Genomic DNA, 20786 nt, shown 5'->3' on the forward strand with positions numbered 1-20786 from the left:
TCAGAGATAAGAGTTACTAATCAGTAATCAGAGTTCTTTAAGCTGTGTAGACCATGTGTACATTCACTTCCTGCCCATTGTCCTCTTTCTTTCTGTTATTTATCATCTACCTTCAAAATTCAATGGCTGAAAGGAAGTCAGAACAGTTTTGGTGCCATCTACTTACCTCTGTCAAGCAAGAACATCAGTCTGAGCTCTATGGTAACTACAAGCAATAGGAGGTCTGTTCACCTACAGTGTGAATGTACACATAAATTAGGCCTCTTAAAGAACTTCAGTTACTGATAAATAACTTTTTTTTCCACAGTGTCTTGTAAAATGATAGCTTCATTTTACACTCATACATCTTTCCTTTAGTGGGTGTATTGAATACATTGCAGACTGTTGGAACAGTCAGGTTTCTGTTACAAAAATTTGTAACATTAAGATAAAAGTATTTCTTTTTTCTGGTTGACAGACATTTGATGGCCACTCGGATTACATTAATGATCTGGTGTTTGCTCCCAAAGAAGGTCAGGAAGTTGCAAGTGTGAGTGATGATCATACGTGCAGGTATGTATTTTGTTCAAAATATCACTGAAATAGTGCCGTGGGGTTTTTATATTCTGTTCTGTCTTGAAATTACAATGTAATTTCCCCTAGGTTGGGACAGAAATAAGGTCCGAGAATAGGAGATGCAGGACACGCATAGCTCAGCACTGTGAACTGTACAGACTTTTCATTCTGTAATCAGATGAGTCAAGTTTAAGACCAGTATACCCATGTGAACTTGTTAGCTTACCCAAATTTATTAGCCTTACTAGTAGATTACATAGCCTAAGGACAGTACCATACTAATACGATGGTGTACTGGTAGTTCATAATACCATGTAATTGTGGTTGTTTCAAAGCAACATATTTAAGTTCTGTTTGCAACTGAAAGTAAAGGGGAAACATGGTTAAATACTTTGAAAAACACTGATTAAGGTTTTGTAGGACAGGAAGTTGTTTTTTCTTGTCAAAAGGTTCCCCCATCCTCTTCTTGTAGTGCATGTGAATCTACAGAGCTTTCTTCATCCCTACAATGCAGCTCACTGTTGGGGAGAGCAGGGGAGCTGCTGTGCAGTGTTAGTAAGTTGTTGTAACAGTGGTAAGAGACTTTTGAAAAAGTGTCATCTTTGACTTTTCTTTGGGATAGCTGGGATAATTCAGGATTTGGCTCAATTGAGAAACTGTTTTAGTTTTTCTGTGATTATATGGGTTATATATTTGCTCTTTGAAGTCACCAGCTTATAAATTCCCATATACACAAACAGGTAATGCTTAGGGAAAAAAATCATTTTCTTTTCAGATGAGCTTTAAAAAAAAAAGAAAAAGAAGAAAGGAAAAGCTCTTCTGTTTTAAGCAAGCTTCTACCTGCTAAGAGAGAAGGGAATAGCTTGGGGATGGTTACTCCGTGTGTGAGATTTTCTAAAGGGCAGATCATCAGCTAGTATAAATTAGTCTAGTGGCTTTAGCTGAGCTATTCTATCTTAAATGAATTGAAAATCTGAAAGGCCTGTGTTTTGTTTTGTTTTGTTTGTTTTGGGGGGTTTTTTTGGTTTGTTTTTTGTTTTTAATACTCCTAGGGAACTCAGAAATATTACTTTGACTGGTAGGCAGACTTTCTATGGCTGGTCCTGTCTTTCTTCCCAGCAAAATCATTAGGAATGAGTAGTAGAAATGTCTGATTTATTCCAAGTTTGTTCTGATTTATTTCCTATCCTTGATTTCTTCATTAATTCTAAACTAATATTGTATGTTTGTTTAGCAGAGAGCTGTTTGAACTCTTTTTTTTTTTTTTTTTTTAGTGAGATGCTTAGTGCTCCTGGGATGAGAGAGATCTGTTTTAAAACAATAGTCTACTTGATACTAAATTAAAAGGAAATGAAAATGATGTAATTAATGTATGCTATCAAGATTTGAACTTAGTAGTTTTGAGTAACTTTGAAAGACATTTTATGCAGTAAACCATGAAGTCTTTGGTTAAAAGCCATGGGAAATAAGTAGGATTTTTTTTGGCTACTCGAGTTCTTATTTTTTCCATTCATGCATGTGGAGCATGAAGTCTTTTTTTATTGAATTTAAAGGTTACACTTTCAAAGCTAATGGAAAATGCATTCCCTGGGACTTACCAAAATCATTCCTTACTTACTGTGTAATTTGCTTCAGCAGTAATGTAAGAAGAAGAATAATTTTTCTGTCTGTACTGAATTTCTGTCCTGAATTTTTTTGTCAGACTACATCATCTGTTAATTCCTTTGGAATGAAGTACTTGAACAATTAGTACAAGAACACACATTTTTCAGTATTTCCATATTGCTTTGTTAGAGTTTCACTTTTAGGTCTTAATAATGACATAGTTAATGTTTCAGCATATACAGATCTCACAAAATCTATTCAAACTTCTTTAAATCTTTCCTGGTTTGCACTCAGCAATAAGGTTAGTGGAGATATCTAAAGGAACTGGTAATGGGTTGCCTTAATTTGGGTTAACTCATTTTCAGTTTTCATGCATTAAACAATATTGCCAAAAGCTGCTGCAACAGTGACATCTCAGACCTGGGTTTGTTTTTTTCTTGGATGTAAGACAGTCAGTGTGAGTTGGGTACTGCATCAAGCGAACATGGTAATATATTCAAAGATGTTTTTCCCTTTAAAATGTTACTGTGGAGTTCAGCAATTCTTGCTGTTTCTTGCATGTAGTCTTTGTAGATCTAGTTGGTCTTGCAACACTAGACTCTTCTTCCCAGCTGCAAAGTAGAACTGGACTAAAAAGTCTTTTGTATAAGAATAATTACAGTAGCCATCTGTGTTAGGTAGCTGAAATAGATGTGCTATATGCATTCATAGACGAGAGGAGAGGTATTGGTGTATAAATCTTGTGATTCTCTACTCTTAGCATCTTAAAATTAATAACCTTAGAAAATACTGTTTGTCTGAAAGAAGGCACCTTTAGAAGATGCATAAAACCCATCATGTTGTGGTTATTCACAATCATAATCATATTAAAGACCAAAATTCCTCTAGCTAAAATTGTATCTGCAAAGTCGATTGAAAAATTCAAATTCTGTGTCTTAAATATTGTATCTTACTTTCTCAATTTTGTCCCAAGGATGGCTGTATTCCAAGATGGATGAAGCTGTTAGTAAGCATATAGTTAATACACCTTTGGCAGGATACTGTCCCTCCAAGCTTTGCTTTTTTTTATACTAGAATATAAAGTAAACTGATATTGATGGACAGCTGCCTGTATTTCACTTTTTTATGCATTTCATAATTGCTTTAATCTTTCATAAAAATTGCAATCAAACTTTAGAAATAATTTTCTTTACAAAATTTAAAGAAGGTAAAAACTACTGTTAAATTTAGTTTAACAGAATTTTCGTGGTGTCATGCATGTACAACATGGAGTACGATTAAAATACATATAAAATTAAACATCTTGTGCGTAAAGAATTCAAATTTGGGATATTTATACATTTCCACTGCGAGCCAGATGTGGTCATAGCAGTAAACAAAAGTAAATTTGCTCTTCAATCTAAATCTAATTGTTTTCTTTCAAATTGACTTGTTTTTCATGATATAACTCTTAATTTTTTATTTGTTTCAGTTACACATAAATACTTTATAGATTTTTGAAACAGAAATCATTTGCTTGTCTACTCCTGGTATCTTAAGAGCATGTTTAATAAAGAAGAAAAGATCTTTTACAGTAGCTTAAAGGAATATTTCATTTAATTTCTTAAAATATTGCAGCATTATACATGTGTTTGAACATTTGCATCAAGTAATGAGAACTATTTGCAACTCCCTGTGCGCCACTCTTAAAAAATTTTGTTGTTGGCACTCTTCATTATGATTTGGAAGCACAATATAGGAGGCTGCAGGGATTCAGATGTACAAATCATTTTGTTCTGATACTTACTAAAGCCTCTGTAGAAAGAACGTAGGAAATGTTTGGAAAACAGCATGAGCTTAACAGACACCCCTCGGCTGTTGGTAGTTCTTGCCACTATCTAATGTTTCTTGAATTATTTCCTGCTAAATATCCTGTTAAAAATCACTACTCTCCCACTTGTGCTAAAAATTAACCTCTGGCTGTTAAGATGCTGGCTATCCTGATCAGACTGCTGAGATGGGACTTGAATCTGATTGATGCTACTGCATACCCCACCCTCATATTAAACTAAAAATTTTTTACTGTCAGTGTCAGGCCCTTAATAGTGGCAGCATGTGAGTCTGTCATGGTCATCAAGTCATCAAGTGCTGGATTGGCTGCTCTTTTTTTTTAAAAAAAAAAAAAAAGCTGAGAAGGATTCACCTCTATTTTTATTATTTATTTTTATATATTGAACTACAACATCTTACTCTCACCTTCTCTCCTTTTTGTGTAACAGAAAAGAATACACAGTTGGCACATTTGCTGCTCCATTTGAATGTAGCCACTATTTGACTCCTTTGAGTTCGGTTAATGACCATTCAATTACTTATGTCATGGCTCATGAAACTTCATAAAAAAAGGACTTTGAATTTATTTATCAGTAACTGTCAAGTTCAGTCTTCTCTGTTTCATGTATTACAAATGCCAGTCTATCAGAAGGTTAGATTTGCTCCCTGGACAGAGTTTGATATCACTGGAAATTAAATTAGAGTCCCAAAATATACTGCAGTGTTTTTTGTCTTTTTAATGGATTTTTTGGTTATTTTTGTCTTGGTTATTTTGTTTAGGTCTATTTTTAGACAATATGAATAAAAGCAAATGGTGACTCTTGTCCTGTCCCCCTCCCCTTGGTCATATGTTCTTTAATCCAGTGCCAGCGTATGTTACTCTTGGGTGTTACCTGGATAGTTCAATGAATGTTTCAGTCTTTGGTCATATTGACAAGTTGCCGTTCTTGTTTATTGCTGCCTCCAAAATTCTGTTTTATTAGTATCTTCCCATTCTTGGGGATTTTTGCCAAAATTCCTCCCCCCCCCAAAAAAAAACCCTGGATCTTATTTCATGTTATTCTATCTTTAATCTGATTGTTGTGATATAATTCCCCAGTGTCTCTTCATGTAAGAAATATTTATCCTTTCTAAGGAATGCTGGTTACACTTACCAAACTAGTTTTGCATTGTAATTGATTAAAATAAAGGAGGGCTTTGGATTATTTTTAGAATCCAGTCTTTGACTTTGCATGCTTTCTGTATGCATCCTTGTATGTCCCCTGAATGCAGTCTTATACAGTTTCTGTTATACTCTGTAGTCACTAGGCAGGTATTAACCAGTCTCGTACTACAGTATCTGGTAAGCTTTAAAAAAGGAAATTAAAAAATCACTTCCTGCTTCAGACGTTTGGGTTGTTATTTCGGTCTGGTCTCAAGTGTGGATGAAAAAGACTTTAATTAGGAAGTCTTCAGAATATTCAGAGAAATTTATGAAATGGTAGCTATTTTCTATGCGACACATTATGACTTATGTTGATGGTCACTCAGTCCTAGAAACGATTTCAATTCATAGGCTAGACTAATTTCATTAGATTTGTTTGGCAGTTACCTTGTATTTTAGAAGCTTACTAGGAGAATTGGAGTTCACTTACTCAATAATGGTCATCTCAGAAGCATTTAGCTTTAGGTCTACATTAGAAACAGTAAGCTGATAGATACCTCAAGCAGCTATTTTTTTCCTTGGTTGAAAGGCTACAACTGAAGTTTTACATTGTTGTTTAGTCACTGGCTTTATTTCAGACAACTTTAAGGATATTTCAGTGGTAGTGGTATTCATGTATCATTTATTTTTGAGTTGCACCTGTCCCTGCAGTACCTACTAGTGATGAACAGTCAGCTGAAACACTTGAGATAATACACGTACAATTCCCTTACCTCTTCCACTTGTACTATCATGGCAGGTGATAATCACAACATACAGTTTTAGTGAAAAACAGATTGTTACTTGAATATCAAAGTAGGTATTACAAGATGCAAAAGGGAGGATGCATGGGTTTTAATGCCGAAAGTTTCTAATGACTAGTTCTTTAACATTGACATTTCCTTTGGCCACCAAAAGAAAATGGTGAGCATGGGTCAGCTTTCTGAAAGAAGAGTATTTACCCATCTACTGTAAGGAGAAGGCTTTTATTTTAATGGTTCAAAAGTATGTGAAGGCAATACCACATAGGCACAAATTTAGAAACCTATATGCTGAGTGTGGAGCCAGTTTAAGATAAGTGTGCCTAGTGGGCTAGTGCTAGGCAGTTCAGATAAATTTCCTCTTTTTCCCCAGGTAGCTGTTCTTGTGACACCTCTTTTGCAAAGTGCACTAATAGGGAGTTCTGGTACTTAAGTCTGTTCTAGATTCTGCAGTGGGGAACTGTTGCCTGGGAAGTGCGCTGTGGTTTATATATACTTAAACTCTTTATTTTAGTCAGTAAAAGAAAATAAATGGCTAATAATTACAGTTTGTTTTATCTTTAGCACTACATCTGTCTCTTTGTATGAACACTCACAGTCTCTTTCCACAGATTGTTTATTAAATAGCCCTGTATATTTGCAGTGGGAAAGCAAATAGAATTCGGAAAGGTCCTTCTCTAGGCAGCATTGTATATTGTTTCATTAGTTCTTCACAACCTACTCACGTGGTTAAAGAAAGCCCTTGTAGAATCCAGGTACTCGCCCTTTTTCCTGAAGATCACAAAAGTATTCTCAGTGTTAATGCTAGGGTAAAAGGTTTGGATTTTTTTTCTTCAGTGCACTGTCTACTTGGGGGGAAGTTCAGCAGAATTTATAGCAGTCTTCATCTCTACAAAACTGAGTTTTTTAAAAATATATATTTTTGAATCAGTTTCCTCATTACCAAAAAAATAGAGAACAACCAACTGTAGGAATATGGTGTGAACTGGAACAATACAGAGCTTTTTCATATAAATGCAGTTATTCCACTAGAATTTCTTTCCTCTTGCAAAAGGCAGTCTGGGATTTTTGCAAACCTGAATGGCTAGCACCTGTCCTTGGATGTAATGCAGAATAACATGGACATCTTGTACTTTGCCATTATCGTTACTTGGGCATCAATCCATTAACTAGGAGGGAAAGTGCTGCTTTCTGCCACCCTTTGGCAGGACCAAAATTCTTCTTCGATGTATTTCATCCATGTACCTAACAGCCTAATTTTGACTGGCTTAGAATATTTGAGAAGAGTATGCTCTAAAGTGATACTACTGAAGGCTAGTTGCTATGTCATTGATTTATCATTAGTGACAATCTTCTCTTTATAGCTTGACAAGTAAAACAACTCTTTTCTTACTAATTCTTTTGTTGAGCTGTATGCACTTGTTAATATCTGCCCTTTTTCAAAGAATTGCCTTGTAGCGGTTCTGGAGCACTGCCTTTGAGTAAAACCAAGATGTTGCAGAATTTTTCTCATTCTTCCTCACGACCTCTAATCTGAGTTATCACTTGGCTTTTTAATTATGTCATCACTACTCCTGCCTTCCTGAGGAGCACTGGTGCAAATTGCAAGCTGGATTTCTATAGTTCCATTTCATCCTGCTGTTCTTCCATGTCCCACCCCATATGCTCTTTAGATCTTTGGTAACCACTTCCATATGGACTTGGCAAAAGACCCTGAGACATGGCCAGTGTTGGTTGTATTCTCCACAGTATTAACCTATCTCTGCATTCCCATTTTCATTTTGTGAGATCTTCCTCTCCTTGCTCCTTATGCTCAATGAGGGATGACTTTGCTCTTTATCATGTGATCTCTGTAACAGGACACTTCCTTTTCCTTAGTCCTCTAAGCTTTTCAGGGGAGATGGAACTTTCTCATGGTTGATTTTTGCTTTCCTCCTAATTCACTGCAGTCATACAATCGTATATGTAGAAGAACACATGTTCATGCCTTCTTACCTTGTCTTGTATTGCTTTGGCTAAAAATATCTTTGCTATAATTGAGTGTTGTATGCAATGTTTGAAGGTGCATGAGCACAACATCTCTCAAATAATTTTGTTAATCTTCCTTTCTCTATGTCTGCTAGAGATATAAGGAAATTTCACTATGGAATAGTTTAAGTCAGATATTATAAGAAAGCTTGTTGGACATTTTTAAGAATAGGTCAGACAGTAATTGTGAGTACTGGCTTCAGTATAGTTGATCTTGCTTTGTGGTAGGGAATTGTATTAGAGTCAAGGTTTCTTCTAGCTCACAGCTCTGTTCCCTCCCCCTAGCTCACAACCCCTCCCTCCCCCTTAAAGAGTGTTGCATATCTTATGCTGAAAGAATTCCTTTTTTCACTTCTGACTTACGGGGATTTGAGAAGTGCCTGAAGGTTACAATATGTTTTTGTTCTTATATTCTTCCCAGTTATGATTTTTTTTTTCAGTTAGAATAATTCAGTATTCAGAAAGTTAGAATATAAAATAAGGGTAACCTGTGTTGCCACAAGACAGATTTTCAGGTAGTCTAATAAATACTTTGCCAGCTCTAATAGAAGTCGTTCTGTGAAAAAATCACTGTACATATGCAGCTTGTCATCATCCATATTTATGCAGCCTACATAAAATATAGCTGTTCCAATGTAATTAGAATATTTCCATGCTTTGAGATAACTAGCTGTCATTTATTTGTTAATTATAGGATGCAAATAATGAAATACTGGTACATTTCTTCAATGGCATTTGCACACATCTGTAATTTTGTATTAGTTTAAAGGTTGAGTACTGTAGCATCTAATTTCTGATTCCTTAGTTATCTAGAAATTAGTGAATTCACTGAGCAGATTACTTATTATTTCTGAGGTTTTTCATTATTCAAACTTCGGCCTTTATTTGAACTTTGGTTGTTCAGACTTTTTCCCTTAAAATTTATTGTGGAAGCTTTTTTAAGCCCAGTAACAACTCTGTACAACAACTTTTGGTAGGAGGAGAGGGAAGAGAGTGACACTGTGCAGGGTGACAAAAAATAAGGAAATTGGAGAAAAGTGAACTTTAGTTTGCTTTTGGTATAAAATCATAAACATGTTAGTAGAGCTTCATGAACAGGCATGTTGTGGAATATTGGACTAGGAATATAGAAGGATAAGGAAAAAGAATGGGAGACAAGATGCTCCAACTTTGTAGATTGATTGACATAAAAGGAATGTGGAGAAAATGGGAGTTTTTATTTTTCAGCATCTGCAACTGAATTGGTTAAGATTTCGGAGTAATTGAGTAACTGAAATCCAGTTTGGCTAAAATTTTGGTTTTTGCACATTTGTTACTTGTGTTAGTCACAGAAATACTGAAAAAGAGTTTATTGAATACATATGTAACTATAAACTGCTATAATAACATGGACTTCACGCATTCAGTCAAGGATCTATTTTGCTATATATATTGCCTGTTTATTTGCAAAACTAATTGATGTTATGTTTATTATCAATAAAGGAAGTAAGAAATTACAGAAAAGTGGTATTTATACATTTTTTTCTCTCCAATAGGGTTTATTTACTAACAATATTACTGTTCTGGCAAAATAAGAGATACAAACTTGGAATTTTATAAACAACAAAGTTAGGGAGAGAGCATAAATTTCTGTCTCAACACCTAATAACCTCCTTCACTTCAGGGAAGGAAACATGATGGAATGCTCCCTTGGTCAAAATGATTCACTGTCTTCTATTATATCATAATTTTCTCCCTGCACAGTAAATACACATGGAAAGTGTTGATTTGACTTGGACAAATCTACAAGGCAAAATTTTTGGCAGTAGAAGAAAGTATTGTATGTTTCTAAATTACCTAATCAAGTAGATATTTCATTTTTTAAACACTTGTCAGTTTTTTCTTTTGCTTTTTTTTAATAGGGACACTGATCCTTCAAGATTAGAGACCCTGTGAGTTCTACAGGGAAAAAAAATATTTGATCTGTTGTGGTTTGGCATAAGAAGATAACATTGTTCATTAAATATTTTTACTTTATTCGGGTATATTTTGTCTAGACTTGTGATTTATTATTTAAGAGTTTTTTGAAATCTCTTAAATGTAAAGCTGTAAGCACCCTGGTGAGATATAAACTGAAAAAGTCTGGAGGAAGTCAGCAAAAATGCTCTAGAATAAACAATAATAGTGCATAGCCACTCAACTGACTCTAAAGACTAAGAAGAACGTTATACTTAAAAAAATAATAAAAATAATTTGGTCATTTCTAAGGCTTTGCATGTCTGGGAGGGAGGACAGATGTATATATTTCTGTACGAACATGTATATAACTACTATACAGACTTGCCTTTGGGGTTGTTATTCGCAACTGTGATATACTTGTCCTACAACTGAGCTACCGATTTTGTAGGAAGAGAGGCCACTGAGGAGTGGCTGAGATGTAAAATAGCCTCAGTTGTGTTTTTGTTGCATCTTATAAACTGAGCAGGTTCGTTGCTCATTAACGCTCCTATAGAATGCATCCAGAGAAAACTCACTCATCATCAGACCTAATGTTGGTGATTCAGCCTACTCCTCGCTGTTTATCAGTGTTTACCCAATACTGTTGGTTGATCTATTTTTGTTTATTTTTAACTGCCTGATATGGACAGTAGGTGTTTCTAAAGGAAAAGGTTAAACCAAAGCATATGATTTATTTGTTGAAAGCTTGCCAAGGCTTTCTTTGGTCTAGCGTACCTTTACCACAGCTCCTTTTGTTTGCCTTAGCTTTATTTTTAGTTTCTTATGTTTCCATTACTCAGTCTTATCTTTCCAGGAAAAAATGGAAATTCATATATTAGACAAGCAAAATGCTTTAGTGCATGATCTAATTATTCTTTTCATGGTAATGTGGATGATTTAAGTTGCTTGGTACTTCACTCTTGTTTGCTTATATCAGCCAGACAGATACTGATCTTCCTGCTTTGTGTGGTCTCTCTGTAGTTTGTGGTGTAGCACAAAGGCTGCAATATTGAGTTCGGAATAAAGTGAGCAGGTATCCTCTAGGTTTCATGTCTAGACATCTAAACTTACTGAATTATTTGGATGTTACCCATTCAAACAGAGGTTTTGCCTAGTTTATCAATTTTTAAAATATTATATTTAATAACAAACATTTAATTTTGCATGGTATAGTAAGTTACTGTAATGAAAGTTGTGTTTATTATAAAATTTATTATTATAGTTTATATTTAACATAATACATTGAAATTCCCTTTGTTATCTTATGGCAATTATTAAATAAACGAATACCTGTCAGTCACTTTATTGCCCTAGCAGACTGTTCATAAGTATGTGGCTGTAAGATCATACTAAATGTGAGCTTTAATAATGGGATAACTAGGCAATCAAAACAAAGGAATATTAATCATAGAGAAGAAATACGTAGTTAGAATTTAACCACATACATCTTCTGACTTCTAAAGATAAGGTTTCTAGGTCTGTGCATGATACAGAGGAAGACATCAGCATCCACTGCTTTCATTGACTTTATCCTGAAGTATTCAGCATCTGCAAATTTCATTCTGAGTGTTCTGTTAGTCTGTTTCTTCTTGAGGTGATAAAACATAAATACCATGTTTCATTTGGTCACTTCCCTTGTTAAAACTGTGAATTTATTGGAGCACTGAAAGTTAATGTATTTGCATTCAAATACTTTGCCTTTTTTTGCTTAGGGTCTGGGATTTGGAAGGAAATGAGAAGGCCCATTTTGTTTTACGTTCTCCTGGAATGAGTGTTTGCTGGCATCCTGAGGAAGCTTTTAAGGTTGAGCTTTGCAGCTTCTTTTCCTTTAAAACAACTTCTCTAAATTGACTCTTTGATGCGATAGTAAGATTGAAGTTTGAGGAACCAGTGTACCTTGTAACTGCATATTGGTTGGATCTGCTAACGTGAAGTCACTGTAAATGAATTCCCATTTACTCCCATTCTCCTTATCTTACCCTCAATGCCTCACTCCTGCCTTCAAAAATATTCCTGCTTGATTACATGCATCAGTTGTTGATAACTGATCTGCTGATTGCATATCAATTTACAGTTACCAGAGAAAAGTTCAAGTTTTTCTCAGCCTTGATAATAAGGTTCACCAATAACATAGGCTCCTCTAAAGCAAGCCAAGTTTTGAAAAGTATCTGTTTTGAAGTTAGCAGGGGATTTTGTTTTGCTCTTGCTTGAAATATGAAAAATATGTGTTGAAAAATGAAAAGAAATCAATAGACTGTGATTTTATATTTGTCTGCTGTCCTGAGAAGAATTAATCAGCTGATATATACCAAAGTATTTAGCTTTTTTAATGGTCTAGCCCTTGCAATCTTGGATTTGTTCTTTCTGTTGTACCAATCAATAACTGCCTAAAGCAGCTAAAAGTAACTGTTCAGAGTACCACAAAAATACACATTTCTAACATAGAAAAGCAGTCAAATAAAGTACGAAAATATCTGGGTAGCAATAGGGAAGAAGGATCAATATTCTTATCACATTTCCCACCAATATCCAGTCTTCACTAGGAAAACTGTTGATTCAGGTGGCATCAAATTGAATGTGTTTGCTGTCGGGTGACTTAGTTAACACAGTAAAATTATTAGATTAGCCCTAAACTTAACCACAAAATCTTGAAATATTACACAGATCTACACATATTAGCTTGTCTTTTCCTTGACCCCTATCAGACAGCAGTCATGGTTTTCTTTCAAAGGAAGACCCCTTCAGAAAGCTAGTACAACTTTACGGGCTGATTGCTTTAAAGACTATTGCAGGTCGAAATGCTTACTGCACCATGTCCATTTTATTGAAAAACAGAATGTTTCTGTGACAGCTTTCTTTTCCGAAACAAACTTGGATATTATTTGGGAGGGTATTTGTTTTGATGCTTCTTTGCCTTCCTTAAGTATTCTCAATGGCCTTCTGAGAGCATCATTAAGAAAAGCTCTTTCATCATTTAATCAGGAAGCTCTTTCTACAAATTGCTTGAATGTATTATATGGATGAACCCAAAGATGTTATACAAAATCAGTAAGCATGAATCCAGATTCTACAGTTCCACTGATCGTTATTGTTGTTTTCTTGTACAGCACTATCTCTGTCTGTCAGTTCTTTGTACTTGGAAGAAGAACTTCTTATTTTTAAAAGTATAACTTAATGATTCTGAAAGTACAGTACATCTGTGGTTGAGAAGTGGGGTTCCTAGGTGCTAAAATTATATACAAAGATATACTGAAGATGTATATAGTGACATAAAATCATGTAATCATTTATATATATTTGTAACAAGTATAGATTAAAGTGCTTATATATATATGTACACCTATATATATATAATATATATTAAAAAAAACTGGAAGAGCGTTCAGGAGAATGTTTTCTGGTACAATGTGAAAAGTTGTACTCATTTTAAGTCCAAATATTAATACTTGCTTGCAGATATACTAGGTTTGCTATTAGAGTAGAAAAGCTATTAAGATTCAGTGCATGCAAAGAAGTTTACAAAGTTTTATGAGAATGCACTTTTTAATTTCTCTTACAGCTGATGGTAGCAGAGAAGAATGGAACAATACGATTCTATGACCTGATAACCCAGCAGGCCATTCTGTCTCTGGAGTGTGAACAAACGCCACTGATGTCGGCAGACTGGTGTTTAAAGAATACTCTTAAAATTGGAGCAGTTGCTGGAAGTGATTGGCTAATTTGGGACATTGCTCGCTCAAGGTATTAGAATAACCAGGAGAGATTTCTCTATTCTCCATTAGTACATTGTTAATCACTTAAGCGATGGTGCACTATCTATTCCATCACCTACTCAGTAAATAAATGAAAACTCATCAGGATTTATGAAATCAATATAGACCATTCACTGACATTCCTCATGTTTCGTGTTTATTTCTACCAATACACACCTGTTTAAAAAAAAAAAAAGCATGGTGTTTCTTTTTGTCTATTTGAGACAGCATCTCTACTGTTCATATCTCATTGTAAGTTTTGTGCATCTGTCTAATTTCATTTTAATTTCTAAATCATACACACATAATTACTGAGCCATAAGAAACTGAAAAACTACTTCAGTTTTCCTACTCCTAATTGAGATGTTAGCCACAGGAATGCTCAAGTTTTCCCTGAGCATTTTCATGAGCAGTTTGCCCCTTCACTGTTTAAATGATATGCCTTTGGTACTTACAGTATAAGTTGTATGCAGAACTGCAGGTTGTATGTAGAACAGTTTTTTACCCAAAACATCTGTTTTAGTTATCCACAGGATAAGAGACCTGTCCATGTGGATCGAGCCAGATTATTCAGGTATAAGTGTTGTCTCTATTTTGTATTTTCTCTCTGTATGAATATACCTATATGCATGCAGTTGTGAGTTTAGGGACCCGGTTCTGTCTCATTTGAATCATTTTTAGGGGGACCCAGTCTATAAACTTAGTGAAACTTGTGGATGACCAACATTTAGTAAGTATGAATAATATTTGCATGAATTTATTCTGTTTCAACAATGTGTATATGGGACTGAGGGTGGTGCATTGTTTAAAACGAGCCATTTCTCTAAATTTAATTATCTGGTGTCAGTGGAATATCTGGTGACTTTACACAGATAACCACAAGGGAGAGAACTCAGGTTTGTGTGTGCTTCTGATAGTCTAATGGTTTTATTTGAAAGGTACATTCATTTTATTCCTAGATGGTCCCGAGTGAATGAAAATCTGTTTGCAACCACCGGGTATCCAGGAAAGACAACTACTCAACTCCTGGTTCATCATTTAGGACATCCCCAGGTAAATTTTTGGATGTAGTTGCATCTGTTCACTTTAAATCAAGCTGGTAAATAGTTACAAGGTACAGTTAAAAAATAGACAAAGCCATCCAGAAATGCTGCTTGGTTTTGCTGTGGTGTTTTCTCCAATGTGCTGATGGGGGAAAATAAAAGCACACCACATTCAACCTTTATTTAATAAATTTTCTTGGCATTTCTAATTCTGAAGAGGCTAAATTAGCTGGTCATGTATTTTTCAGGTTTGAACTAAGCATATTTTAAATTGTTAATGAAAATATATCCAGAGACAATGCATGTGAAGTGCAGGAAATATTTTGTTGTTGCTAAAGTTAGCATGCATTTGTAAAGGTCACAGTAAAAATATTATCTCCAAAAATACTAGTTGCGAGTAACCGTAACAGGAAGTAATTTCATTTAAAATGATTTCTAAGTTTGAAAGCATGTGTTTGAAATAAAAATGATAATTGAAATATTTTTTTTATCATGGAATATTTTGGTGCATCATATTTAATATGTAGCAAGTAGCTGCTGGAACTACATAGCAGATAATCAGATTTTTCAGCTTGATTCCTGTTGTATTTTAACTGTATTTGTTAAGGAGTATTAAATCTATTGGGTTTATTTGTTTATGCAATTTGCTGTATGTGGTATAGTAATCATTTATATGGTATATTTTATTTATATTTCTCTGTCTGTCTCTCTTCTTTTTAAGCCCATTCTTACTGGCACTGCAGCTGTAGGATCTGGTTTGACATGGCACAGAGCTCTTCCATTATGTGCAGTCGGAGGAGATCATAAAATTTTCTTTTGGGTGACTGAAATGTAAAATAAGCATTTGTTTTGATTATTAAACTTCACACTATAATGTCCTTTCTGTAGTAAAACATAAAGGAATTTACTTTTTGTACTGATACTTATTCACTAAGAGAACAAAAGAACAAAAAGGACAAAAACTTTTATGTTTGATTTTAGGTCGCAAATACAGCAGTTTTCATAAAATCAGATATCATGCACCTGATACTTGCTTATTTTTCCTTCAAATAAAATGTACAAGGCTTTTTTTCTTTTTTTTAACTTTGTACTTGGCATGAAAGTAATTTTTAAGAGAGGTTTTGGTGTTGTTTGGTGGGGTGAGGGTTGTTTTTTTAAAAAATTATGTATCTGGCCATCTGAGTTGTGTCTCTGCTAAAGCTCAGTTAACACAGTATAAATACTTTGCAATTGTCCGTATAGTACCTACAGCAAGCACACCTGCCTCTGTCAAACTTTCCTGGCCATCACAGTCTTGTAAAAAAGAAATGCAGCAATCTCCTATCATAAAATGCTGTCTGTGAGTCTTATTTGCTGAATTAAAATAGTTATCACTAAAAGTGAAGTAGCTAATGGTGTTAGTAATCTGAATGGTAATTTTAAGCAGTGTTATTTCTTTTGAGATGCCAGAGGGCATCACTTCAAGTGTACCAAACAGCCTGTGGTTTTTTTTCTGTTTAGAGCACTTCTGTTTCCAGCCTTTTACGGGGAAATTCAAAGATGGTCAGCTTTCTGGAAGCATGCTTTTCTTGTCCCTCTAGTATGAGACCCAGAAATGAAATAAAAGAGGGCAGAGTAAAAGGCAACTCTTAGTTGCAGTATCCTTTTTGCACGCTTTTGCAAGTGATATCCAGATCTTCAGTTAGCAGCAGATATATTTAAAAATACTCTGTAGTTTCTCCTCATTTATGCTGAACATGTACAATCAATTCAGAATCAGGACAGCAAGAAGTGAGATTACAGGCACTCAAAAAGTAAGACCATTTTTACTTCTCATATTTGAGAAATTTTGCTTTCAGACTCCCACCAAAATGTACCTAAAAGATGAACGTAAAATTCCTCATAGATTATTTTCAGCGTTTTCTCTGGAATCTCATTTGCAGGAGAGACAACTTAACTTCCTGAATGTTCTGTTCTGGAAAAATTCTGTATTAATTCAATTGATATTGCTACAAACTTGGAAATCCTTTTAGCCTTAGGACTGTCATATGCACTTCAAATTGAATTTGCTGTCTTCTTAACTGGAAAGGCTTTTTGTGTGTTGTCATTTTCTTCTGCCTTAAAATTCTTACTATTCCTTTTTAATATATTGCCACAGAAACAAAAAGGTTGTAGTAATAATAATAAATATGCAGTAATTAGCATAGATCAGGAGTTTTCATTTATGTAGCTGACAGTTTCACTGCCTGCATAAACTCTGATATAATTATGCAATTCCAAACTATTTTGAAGACCCTTTTTTACTTTCCCCTGTAGGGTTATGATCTGCTGCAGCTTGATGTCTGGTTATCCTTAGCTAAGGAAACAAAACCTGCATGCTTGATTACCTCTCTGAAATGCCTGTACACCCAATGCATATGCAACATGGGGAATAAACAGGAGGAACTGGAGATCTGTGTGTGGTTGGAGGGCCATGATCTCATTGCAATTACAGAGACATGGTGGGATAGCTTACATGACTGGAATGCTGTCATGGATGGCTACGTGATTTTTAAGACAGACAGACCAGGAAGGCGAGGTGGTGGAGTTGCTCTTTATGTGAGAGGGCAGCTGGAATGTATTGAGCTCTACCTAGGGGTGGACGAAGAGCAAGTCGAGAGCTTATGGGTAAGGATTAAAGGGCAGGCTAACATGGGTGACACTGTTGTGGGTGTTCGCTACAGGCGACTTGATCAGGAAGAGCAAGTAGATGAGGCCTTTTACAGACAGCTGGAAGTAGCCTCACAATGACAGACCCTGGTTCTCATGGGGGTCTTCAATCACCCTGATACCTGCTGGAAAGACAACACAGCTAGATAAAAGCAGTCCAGGAGGTTCCTGCAGAGCATTGATGATAACTTTTTGACACAGGTGGTGGAGGAGCCAACGAGGAGAGGTGTGCTGCTGGACCTTGTCCTAGCAAACAAAGAAGGACTGGTTGGAGATGTGAAGGTTGGGGGCAGCCTTGGCTGCAGTGACTATGAGATGGTGGAGTTCACGATTCTGCGAGGGGGAAGCAGGGCAATAAGTAGGATCGCAACCCTGGACTTCAGGAGAACAAACTTTGGCCTCTTCAGGGACCTACTTGGAGGAATCCCGTGGATTAGAGCCCTAGAAGGAAGGGGGGGTCCAAGAGAGCTGGTTAATATTCAAGCATCACTTCCTCTAAGCTTAAGATTGGTGCATCCCTATGAGTAAGAAGTCAAGCAAAGAGGCCAGGAGACCTGCATGGATGAGCAAGGAGCTCTTGGCAAAACCCATACAGAAGAAGGAAGTATACAGAATGTGGAAAAAGGGACAGGCCACTTGGGAGGAATATAGGAACATTGTCAGAGTATGCAGGGATGTGACGAGGAAGGCCAAGGCCCATTTGGAATTAAATCTGGTAAGGGATGTCAAGAAGAAGAAGGGCTTCTTCAAATACATCAGTAGCAACAGGAAGACTAGGGAAAATGTGGGCCCACTGCTGAATGGGGTGGGTGCCCTGGTGATGAAGGATACAGAGAAGACAGTTACTGAATACCTTCTGTGCTTCAGTCTTTACTGCTAAGAGCAGCTCTTAGGAATCCCAGACCCTGGAGACAAGAGAGAAAGTCTAGAGAAAGAAAGACTTTCCTTTTGTGGAGGAGGATTGGGTTAGAGATCATTTAGGCAAACTTGACACCCACAAATCCATGGGCCTTGATGGGATGCACCCACGAGTGCTGAGGGAGCTGGTGGATGTTATTGCTAGGCCGCTCTCCATCATCTTTGAAAGATCATGGAGAACAGGAGAGGTGCCTGAGGACTGGAAGAAAGCCAGTGTCCCTCCAGTCTTCAGAAAGGGCAAGAAGGAGGACCTAGGGAACTACAGGCCAGTCAGCCTCACCTCCATCCCTGGAAAGGTGATGGAGCCAGATCATCCTGGATGTCATTTCTAAGCATGTGGAGGAAAAGAAGGTGATCAGGAGTAGTCAGCATGGATTCACCAAGGGGAAATCATGCTTAACCAATCTGGTAGATTTCTACGATGGAATGACTGACGGGGTAGATGAGGGGAGAGCAGTGGATGTTGTCTACCTTGACTTCAGCAAGTCTTTTGACACTGTCTCCCGTAACATCCTTATAGGTAAGCTCAGAAAGTGTGAGTTAGATGAGTGGACAGTGAGGTAGATTGAGAACTGGCTGAATGGCAGAGCTCAGAGGGTTGTGATCAGTGGCACAGAGTCTAGTTGGAGGCCTGCAGCTAGTGGTATCTCCCAGGGGTCAATACTGGGTCCAGTATTGTTCAGCTTACTCATCAGTGACCTGGATGAAGGGACAGAGTGCACCCTTAGCAAGTTTGCTGATGATACAAAACTGGGAGGAGTGGCTGATACACCGGAGGGCTGTGCTGCCATTCAGAGGGACCTCGACAGGCTGGAGAGTTGGTTGGAGAGAAACCCAATGAAGTTCAACAAAGGCAAGTGCAGGGTCCTGCACCTAGGGAGGAATAACCCTATGCAGCAGTACAGGTTGGGGGTTGACCTGCTGGAAAGCAGCTCTGCAGAAAAGGACCTGGGAGTCTTGGTGGACAAGTTAATCATGAGCCAGCACCAAGAAGGCCAATGGTGTCCTGGGGTGCATTGGGAAGAGCATTGCCAGCAGGTCAAGGGAGGTGATCCTCCCCTTCTACTCAGCCCTGGTGAGGCCACATCTGGAGTACTGTGTCCAGTTCTGGGCTCCCCAGTATAAGAGAGACACGGCACTACTGGAGAGAGTCCAGCGTAGGGCTACTAAGATGATTAGGGGACTGGAGCATCTACCCTGTGAGGAAAGGCTGAGAGAGCTGGGCCTGTGTAGCCTGGAGAAGAGAAGAATGTATACAAATATCTAAAGGGAGGGTGTCAAGAGGATGGGGCCAGACCCTTTTCAGTGGTGCCCAGCTACAGGATGAGAGGCAACAGGCACAAACTGAAACACAGGAAGTTCCATCTAAATATGAGGAAAAACTTCTTTACTGTGAGGGTGACAGCACTGGAACATGTTGCACAGAGAGGTTGTGGAGTCTCCTCCTCTGGAGATATTCAAAAGCCTTCTGGACAGGGTCCTGTACAACGTACTCTAGGTGACCCTGCTTGAGCAGGGGGGTTGGACCACATGATCTCCAGAGGTCCCTTCCAAACTCAACCATTCTGTGATTCTGTGAAAACCTGAATTTATCACAGAATTTCCTTTGCTAATTTCAGAGGAGAGTAACTCTGCATCCCAAATTAAAGCAATTTGTATAGACAGAAATTGGAGGAGTTCAAAATGCTGAAATCTGCTCAAATTGGTTGGCTTTCAATAAAAGAGATAATTATTAAAATGATATTTGAAATCTTGTACAGAAAGCAAGGAAATTATTAAATACAACAGCTGGATGCCACAAAGGGTAAATAAAATTGGTGTAAAGGTATCCAGCAGACTTAAACAAGGATAAATATTTTGGTATTACAGTTGTGTCCAGTCAGAATCCATTGCATGCAACCTTTTGACCCTCTTCCTTTTTTCTAAAGCATTCATCCACTTACCCACACACAGTGCAACCAAAACACATTTATTAATAAAAAGAAGTATTCATATAACCTTATAAAACCGTTGCGGGTATCCCAGCCAGTTATTTTTTTAAAAAGTGCAGAACAAGCACAGTAGCACAGAAGAGTTGATAAAAGTGCAAATGGGTCTCAGAAGTGAATAACTACTGAGCACGCAACCAAGAATTTTATTTATAATGGCAATGTTCTCTGTGTCTTTGCTAAAGTGTATTTTGTGGACAATGCAGGACTAATCATACAGGATCAGACTGAGCAGCTTGCATTTGTCTGTTCCACTTCCATGACCATCTCATCACCTGTCTTACATTGGAGTTGTCCCATGGCTGTTGGATTATCACGTACTAGTTTGTGGGAGACTGCACTTACAAGCAATGGTACTAGAGCAAAAGCTAAGAGCTGCATGTTCTCAAATAATGTCATCATGCCTTTGGTATCATCTTCCCAATTCACCTCTGATCATGTTCCAACATAACCAAAGCGTCCCTCCAGCTGACCTCTCT

General features: G+C 36.9%; 1 protein-coding gene across 5 annotated transcripts in view; it reads left to right on the forward strand.

Moving 5' to 3' along the window:
- Positions 1-20786, forward strand: part of NUP37 (nucleoporin 37) — a 38336-nt gene that overhangs the window by 10621 nt on the left and 6929 nt on the right. For 4 of the 5 annotated variants that reach the window (XM_026119793.2, XM_026119795.2, XM_064513774.1 and 1 more), the window contains exons 5-9: positions 458-552; positions 11631-11721; positions 13478-13659; positions 14194-14244; positions 14630-14723. In XM_026119793.2, the coding sequence (XP_025975578.1) occupies positions 458-552; positions 11631-11721; positions 13478-13659; positions 14194-14244; positions 14630-14723 (513 nt within the window). Of the gene's footprint in view, positions 1-457; positions 553-11630; positions 11722-13477; positions 13660-14193; positions 14245-14629; positions 14724-15434; positions 15797-20786 lie in introns of those variants that run through there. The other variant, XM_026119792.2, reaches the window with a different exon arrangement.

This window comes from Dromaius novaehollandiae, chromosome 1 (genome assembly GCF_036370855.1).
Source record: "Dromaius novaehollandiae isolate bDroNov1 chromosome 1, bDroNov1.hap1, whole genome shotgun sequence".
Classification (NCBI taxonomy): domain Eukaryota; kingdom Metazoa; phylum Chordata; class Aves; order Casuariiformes; family Dromaiidae; genus Dromaius; species Dromaius novaehollandiae.